This window comes from Chaetura pelagica, unplaced genomic scaffold (assembly GCF_000747805.2).
Source record: "Chaetura pelagica isolate M959 unplaced genomic scaffold, ChaPel_1.0 scaffold408, whole genome shotgun sequence".
Classification (NCBI taxonomy): Eukaryota; Metazoa; Chordata; class Aves; order Apodiformes; family Apodidae; genus Chaetura; species Chaetura pelagica.
The window spans coordinates 210527-218649 of NW_009954229.1; the positions used below are offsets into that span (position 1 = coordinate 210527).

The 8123-nt window shown below is 52.9% G+C and overlaps 1 protein-coding gene across 1 annotated transcript in view; it reads right to left on the reverse strand.

Annotated features, from left to right (window-relative positions):
- Positions 1-2545: 2545 nt before the first annotated feature.
- Positions 2546-8123, reverse strand: part of LMF1 (lipase maturation factor 1) — a 177411-nt gene continuing 171833 nt past the window's right edge. Inside the window, exon 11 of the mRNA XM_010003575.1 lies at positions 2546-2720. Within this exon, the coding sequence (XP_010001877.1) occupies positions 2546-2720 (175 nt within the window). The remainder of the gene's footprint in view (positions 2721-8123) is intronic.

Consider the following 8123-nt stretch of genomic DNA (forward strand, 5'->3'; position numbering starts at 1 on the left):
CAGCACAGCATCGGTTTCCAACTATGGCAAATATTTAGGAAAACACAATAGAGTCATAATCATATTTGCAATTTGGAGCACTCCATACGTTGCTCCAAGCCCTGCAATTAAACTATTCGTCTTGGTTTGAACACGTCCGGGAAACACGCGGGACCTCCCCGCTCCCCGGCCCGGAGCTGGAACATCGAGCAGCGGCTCTGAGCTCGGGGTCTCTGCCACCCTCATGGCTCTCCTGGGTCCTGACGGGCCAGCCACAGCTCCCTGCCTGCTGGCTCTTCCCTGCAAAAGCTGGGCACTTCCTGGGACCCCGCATCCTGAGCTGGATTGGCCAGGGATGAAGCAGCTGGGCAGGAAAAGCGACCACGACCAAGTGTGAGTCCTGTGCAAACATGCTGGAGGAGGGATGGGAGACCCATGCTCTGACAGTCCAGGATGGTGAGCAGATGCTCAGACACAACACCCAGGTGCTCCCTCAAACACAAGGAAGTGCCACAACACCCAGGACTCACCTTCTTTACAGCTGTCACCTTGACCTTGTGGCAGCTGCAGCAGGGCAGGCACCAGGGCACAGCACCCAGGCTGGGCTGCCCTCCTGGGGCTCTGCTCTTTTCCCTTTTTAATGCTTTTAGAAAAAACAAACAAACAACAAACAAATGAGTGAAGCTCCCACAGGAAGAACTGTTTGCTTTAATCTCTCTCCAGATACAAACCCTTGGTGGTGCCCGTTCAGTCAAAAAGGGGAAGAAACATGTGAAATGACATTTCCCTGCCCACATCGTGGCCCGTGCTGCCCTGCACTGGTGCCAGCTTTACCTGCTGGTTTGCTTTTGCCAGTTTAGACCCAGTTTTCCTTCGCAACCACCTTCGGCTGCTTGTGGCACAACTCACGTGGGAAGGGGTGGACTCAAGCTGGGCAGGGACAGGGCCACTGGTCCCCATCACGTTGGTGGCCCCAGGGGGGTGGCTCTGCCCTGAGCACGAGCCGTGTCAGAGCCTGGCACACAACAACATGTGTCCTGTCACTTGTGGCTTGGGCTGAATTTGCCCTGGCAGGGTGACAGCCTCAGTGTAGCTTTCTTGCCTCTGGAATTCCCCCCCTTGGGGAGGCAAGGCCAATGCTGCTCCAAAAATCCAGGTGGAAAAGCCTGGTTCTCCTGCCCTGCTCCAGGTGCTTGGGACGTGCCCGTGGGATGCTCAGCTCCTCCTGAACACCAGCTGATCAGAGCCCTCCAGCACCAGCCTCCCCAAATGGGTGGATTTCAGCCCCAGGGCTGCTGACAAAAAGCACCAGTTATAACCCAGGGCAGCAGGCAGCTGCCAGGCCTCCTCAAACAAGGGCCATTTCAAGGTGCTGGGGCTGGTGGCAGACTTGGTGTCTCCATCACCTTCCCAACCCCTCCACCCATGGGCATTGGTAGCCATGGGGCAGGGGACAGAGAGAGGGGATGGAACAGCCACACAGGGACAAGCTTGTCCTCAGGGCTGAGTCCTGGAGCCCACAAGGCAGCTCCAGTGAGGAGCTATTTCAGGCTTCTCAGCAAACCTGTGGCTTTCAGCAGGCAGGCCCCACACAACAGGGGTTTTATGCATCACACAGGTCATGTTAGGCAGTTTTTTTTTCCCCTGCCAGAAGAATCGTGTGCAGCTGAGTGTGCTAAGGAGCACATCCATCACTGACAAACCAGCAGTTATAATCAACTGCCCTGGCCAGTCCCTGGCTGCTTCAGACACTGTCCACTTCCCTCCCATCACTGTGATTCAGGCTCATCAAGCAAAACCCACATGGTGGGACAATTTGGGGTGATTTTAAACAGACACTGAGAAGATGGGAGGCTACAAAGGAGATAGAGGGGAATTTCAGGGTAAGGTCCCAGGGTGTTTTTCCCCAGCCTGAGCCTGCTGTGCTGTCCTTGGGACAAACTGTGAGACAGGCAGACCATGCCCAGCAGGCAGGACACAGCTTAGACCTGTCCTTAACCTGTGGTGAGAGGGTGATGACCAGGCCCTTCCCAGGGTGGCAGTAGGGGCAGCATGGGGACAGCAATGCTGGGAATAGAGCAGCTTTGATGTCTCATTTCTGGTACTCACATGGGATGGGGATGGAATGGAGAAGGGGTTTTTCCCCCACCACGTGGAGATCCACATGAGCCAGCTGCAGAGCTGGAGGCAGGAGACTGCCCCAAAATCTCTGCTTGTGCCTCTGCAGCCATCACACCACACAACGGGTCAGGGAAACCAACACCAACAACTACCCAAAACTAACTGCTGCATTTTTTCACCTTGTTCCCAAATCCTAGAGCTTATAATTTCCAAATGGAGCAGCCTGGCAAAAGAAATCACAGATCAGGCAAGGCTGTGGTGAGAAGGACGGACAGAAAGAAACAAGGGAACAACCAGACAACACCAGCAGGTGGGCAGGTTGACTGGGAACCTTCTGTAAAACGTGTGCAAATGAGGATATGGATAAGAAATACAGAGAGAGGCAAGACAAGCAGTTTGCAGGGAGCACCAGCTGGTCCCTCTCAGCCTCACTCTTCCTCCTCCCTCAGTCCTGTGCAGGGTATGGCCAATTCCTGGCTTCGTAGAACTTCTTCAGGCCCTGGAGGTTGACAGGGGGGAAGTAGGGGCCGATCCTCTTCCGAATCCACCACCTGCCCTGGCTGGCGTGCTGCCCCCCCGGCCGGCTGAACTTGTACTTGAAGTGTTCCCCCCGGATCCACCTACAGGGAAACAAAGCACAGGCTGCTCAGGAGGGGCAGGCACCAAGCTGGTGTCAGACCCCACTGCTGCTCCCCTGGGAGTGGAGTTTTTGAGCCTTTCTGTGGCTAGATGGAGAAATCAGCTGGAGGGTGCTCAGCCTGGCTGGCTCCTGCATCCCAGTGCTCCCTCCATCCCTGGGATGCGGGAGCCCAGGGATGCAGCCACTCCTGCCAGAGCAAGGTGCCAGGCAGCTCCCAAGCTCCCCTGTATGCCAATTGGGAACGCTGCAGAAGGCAGAGGAGCTTTAACACCCTGGCCCTGTGGGCTCCTCACTTCTGCCACGCTCTTTACACACCTCCCTACAACAAACTTTGAATGAATAATAATAATAAAAGCAGGAAATGTTCTGTGAGCACCCATGAGTCTTTCTGCCTGGGACATTTTTAGGTCCAGCTCCCAACTTCCACCCCAGCTCCCCAAGGATCCCTCTGCCCCAGCCAGTGGCTGCTCCTGCTGCTCCACAGCTTATTAGTGAGGCTACGAGCGCATCTGTTTTCTGGCCACCCTGGGAGTTGACAGAAAAGGAGACTTTTAAACCAGTGCAGAAAGAAGCATTCATCAGTGTCACGAAACACATTCGGAGGCTAAACCACGGCGCTGGGTTCGGGAGGGCTCGTCCTGCTTGATGTAGGGCATGTTGACAAGAGCAGGAGTAACACCCTGCTCCTCCAGCCTCGTGCTCCCTGTTTGCCGAGTGCATCGCTGCCTTTGCTGGGCAAGTTCATAAAATAACCCGCAAAATAAAAACGTCAAAGTCATGTCAATGCTCATTTAAACCTGCTTTGCTTCGCTACTAAAATACAAACCTTGCTACTGAGCAGGGCACTGTGCTCCTGCAGCTGCTCACTCCCAGGGCTGCACCTCGGGCAGCCACGAAGTTCCTTCCTACTGCTGAAATAATTAGGGATGACTCATGTGTTTGCCAGGAGCACTCACCTTCCTGACACCCCTGCTCCAACGGGGATAGAGGGGAGATTGCAGGCAACAGATAAAACTGTGCCCTATTCAAAGGGCTGCTGCCACCACAGCTCAACATCTCCATCTGGGCCTGTCTGGGTACCCAGGTGAGGGAACAGAAACGATTCTCCTACCAGAACACGTCAACGTGGGGCTGTTCATCACCCCACCACTTGCTGCTGGGTTGCAGCAACTGGCACTACCTCTGATTTATGGCTGGAACAGAAATAGGACAAATATCTCCATGTTTCACCCTCTGCCGAGGACGAAGCAGGGATCCAAGGAAACCTGGACTGAAGCATTTGGAGCTGCACTGGGATGGCTTTAATTTCAATGACTGGTAAGGGCCGGGTGCCAAGGGAAGGGTGGGGACAAAGGTGTCTCCCAGTGCCACACAGCTGAGTGGCAGAGCCTCCCCTGCTGCTGGGGGAGCCCAGCCCTCAAATACAGGCAGGTAAAGGGGCAGGGGAGGGAGCAATGGCCCCGCCCTGGCTGGGGGCTTGGGGTGCACAAACCTGCATCTCACCCTTGTGAGGTGAGATTTAACACCAAGGGTGTTAGCACCCTTGCTAAAACTGCTCTGCAGCCCCTGGCTTGATTGCAGCTGGGGCCATTTCCACACCCTCTCTCCCTCCCCTTTTCTGAGGCTGGTAAAAGTCAATCAGGGGCTGAAGTGTTGCTCCCACAGTGTTTACTTCACAGGAGCACAAAATTTCCTGTTAATAATTAGAGTGTTACTGAACAGCAGCATTCCCACGGGTCCAGGTAGCCTGCAGACTCCTGGCTGGGATGGTCAGAGGTTTCCAAGCTGTGCTGCTTGATGGCTATTTTAAATTTTAAAACAACCACAACAACATATCCACCTCCCCAAAAAAACCTTCAGGGGCTGCTTTTATGTCAACCCCTGTCTTTCCTGAAGCCTCCCTCTGCCCACCACATTGGGGCTTTTGGGAGTCTGTCTTCACTAAGCAACTGCAGAGCATCTGCATCAGCCTGCCTGTCTCCATGTGCACCCACAGGATGGGTGGAACGGGGTGTCCCAGGCTGAAGGAGCTATTTGCAAACCCCATCTGGCAAAGTTCCCATTCTCTAGATGGAGATGCAGAGCACAGAGAGATTAAGTTGATTTATCTGAGCTCCCAGGGCAGACCTAGGAGACTTCAGGAGATTACAAGCCTCTGCTCAGACACAGCAGTGCCTTCTCCCCAACCTCAAGGACTGTCTTATAACCCCTCTGGAATGAAAGTTTCCTGGTCCCTTTTGACCAGGCTTGCCTGCCCAGATTAAATAATATCTATCATCTGATTTGGTATGATTTTTCCCATATGTTCTCTGTCTATTAAAATGTTTGCTATCAAAGGGATCAGCATGTAAAACTAGAACCGTGTGAGCATTAAAGAGACCACATGCCATTGAAGATACATTTTTGTGGCATAAAGTTTGCCTCTCTATCTGACCGTGTTTCAGGCTCTTCTGTACAGAGTCTAAACCACTCAGAAGAGTCCCCCCCAACCCCCTGACCTCGACATTCAGCCATCCTTTTGTCCCAGCCATGGTGGCCCTGCTTCCTCCAGCCCGCTCCACCTGAGCTGGGCTGTCCATGTCAGGATGACAAGATCCATGGAGGAGGAACCTGCACAGCTCTGTGGGCTGTGGAGCTTGTGAAACCCCACGGAGCTGAGCTCTTCCAGGAGCTGAACAACTCACCCAGTGATGCACTACCAAGCTCCAGCACACAGCAGCCCATGGCTCTTTGCTGTCCTGCACCCCCAGAGCTTCTTGGGAATTCCAGACTTGAAGGTTTCCATTCTGGTCAGTGGAGGTACCAAAGAGGCTTTCCATGGCTGCAGCAGCCACCATCTGCTGCAGGATGGAGAAGCTGCATCGAGGAGAACCTCGGAGCTCAGGACACTTCTGAGCATCAAAATATAACAGCAGCATCCAGACCCTGCACCATCCCTCCTCTCCATCCTTCCCAGGGTTAAGGGCTGGGGGAGAAACATGGAAAACCTGCAACCTGTGGGAATCTCTCCTTGCAAGGCTCATGGATGTAAAAGCTGCAGAGTTTAATAATCACCAGAGCCCTGCATTTCAGGACTGATAGAGTTTACAAGCTGCCCCAGTGTTCATAACCTACCTGGGTGCCCCAGTCCTGAGCTTACAGGATCTGCAAACTGCTCCAGTGCTGCCTCACTGGGCCTGCTCCCTATTCCCAGGATTTGGGGAGCAAACATGCTCCTGCACTAAAGGACCAAAGCATTAACCCCCCATAGTCCATCATTTCAGGGCTCACAGAGATTACCAGCATCACTTGGAGCTTTTAAGTCAGGTGAAGCACACACATGCATGGATCCACATGTGTGGATTTAGAAACCACTACAGGTTACCTTTAGCAGCAATTGCTTGTTTTGTGCAGCTTTGGGATCACACAAGGACCTTCTGGTTGCTGGAAAGGATCCACATGTCTCTGAGCTCCCTCTGATGAAGGAGGCTGCTGGCATGGGTGAACCTTGCCTGTTGCTCTGGAGAACTGGGAACATCTTCCAGTAGGTTATGAAGAAGCTACCTGACTTCATCTACACTGAGTCTAATGCCACTGATGGTCACTTGTACTCAGAGAAGGATGAGCAAGACCCATGTTTCAGAGGAGACAGACAGGAAGGTCAGGAAGGACTATCCTGGCTGCAGGCAGTTTCCCAGGATTTGCAGTGAACTCAAGTCAGCAGCTCCTTCTGGCTCCCCTGGAACCTCTGAGCACCAAGTACTGCAGCCAGGTGGGGAAACAGCTTGGGAGAAGCATCAGGCTGAACCAGCTTAACCCAGGTTATGTCCCTTAGGAGACACACAAGAGACAAATAATCACTTGAGAGTCAAGAAGCAAGCTGTGGTCAGATAAAGCGGGTCAGGCTTTTCTCCTCCAGGAGATGGAAAACCCTCTGTGCTCTAACAGCAGTGGTGGAGGTCAAGGGACAGAAGGGCCCCTTGGCAGCTTCTCCTGAGTCCAGCAGTGGTGCCTGGGAGGAGAAGAGAAACATCAGGCAGAGCAGCAGGGCTGATCCCAGTGCAGACAGCTGGAAGAGGAAGGACCACCAAGCTGCCCTGAAGGACCCGCCCAACCCGCCTGCCCCATCCCTTCTAAGCAAGCACCCGCTCTCCATCACCACCCAGAGCAGGCAAAGCTACAGCCTTGGGGAGGGCAGAAAGGCTAAAAATAATAAGCATTATTTCTTAAATCAATAGATTCACCCCAGCAGATGCCCAGTAGCAGCTGCGCTGCAGCGCTTTGGAGATTCGATCATATATCAGCCTGTTATGACATCTTCCAACTGTACGTGTTAAAAATTAGCAGCAATACTGGAGCTGTTGGGATGGAGGGCTAAATCTCCCAGACAGCTGTAATGAGTTCCAGAGGGTGCAGCTGTCTCCCTGCAACAGCTGAGGAAAAGCTTCCAGGGAAAAAACCAGAGCCGGTGGTTTCGGTTAGAATTAATGGCCTGACAGGGCAAGGAGGGGTGGGAGAGGGAAGAAAGAAACCAAAACATGGGGCTTCTTTTCAGTTTGGTGGGGTTTTTGGGTTGGGTTTTGTTTTGTTTTTTTTTCATCTTGAGGTTCCCCATTTCATTGTAAATCAGGGACAAGTGGCAGTGGAAAGTACAAATTCACTGCAGTAACAGCCTCCGTCATCAGCTTTGCTTGCTTGTTCTAGCCCCGTTAGCAGGAGGGATCATAAATTCATCTTGGCCCAAGTCTGCAGCATAAGGGCAGTTTTATGGGTTGTTTTTCAACACTGCTGACTTCTCTTTCTCCAAAGCTCCTGCAAGGTCTGGCCCTGCAGAGCTGGAGCATCCTCAAAACTCTCCTGGGAGATGGGAAAGTGGGTTTATCCCCACATGGACAAGTTAGAAAGGGAAGTTCAGTGGTTGAGTCTACACTGAGGGCAGAGCAAACCTTGGGGGCAGGAGACCTGGCTCTCCCCAGGGCTCACAGCACTGGCCAGGATGACTTTTGGCAAGGACAGACCCAGGCAGTGGGTTTCACTTTCATGCCTCGAGGTGGGATGGGGATGCAGGTGATGCTTCCAACAGAGCCCAAGCAGGAGCTGCCCTTGCCAAGGAAGATGCCTCCCCTGGCACCAGGACACGTGGGGAGGTCCTGGCCATGGTGAAGCTGCCACTGCTATCAGAGGTGGCTGGAAACCAAATTTCCCACTCTGGGGGAGTGGGAGATGAGCTCTGCCCTCCCTGACAACACCAAGAGACTGGGGGTGTTTTTACAAACAGAAAATCCCTTGAACATTCATTCAGGCGGGTGGAATAATTTCATTCTGATAATCTCACACATTATTCTGTAGATGATAAAGGTTTGCTTTTGTTTTTGTTTTGTTTTGTTTTTATAATAGAGTACAT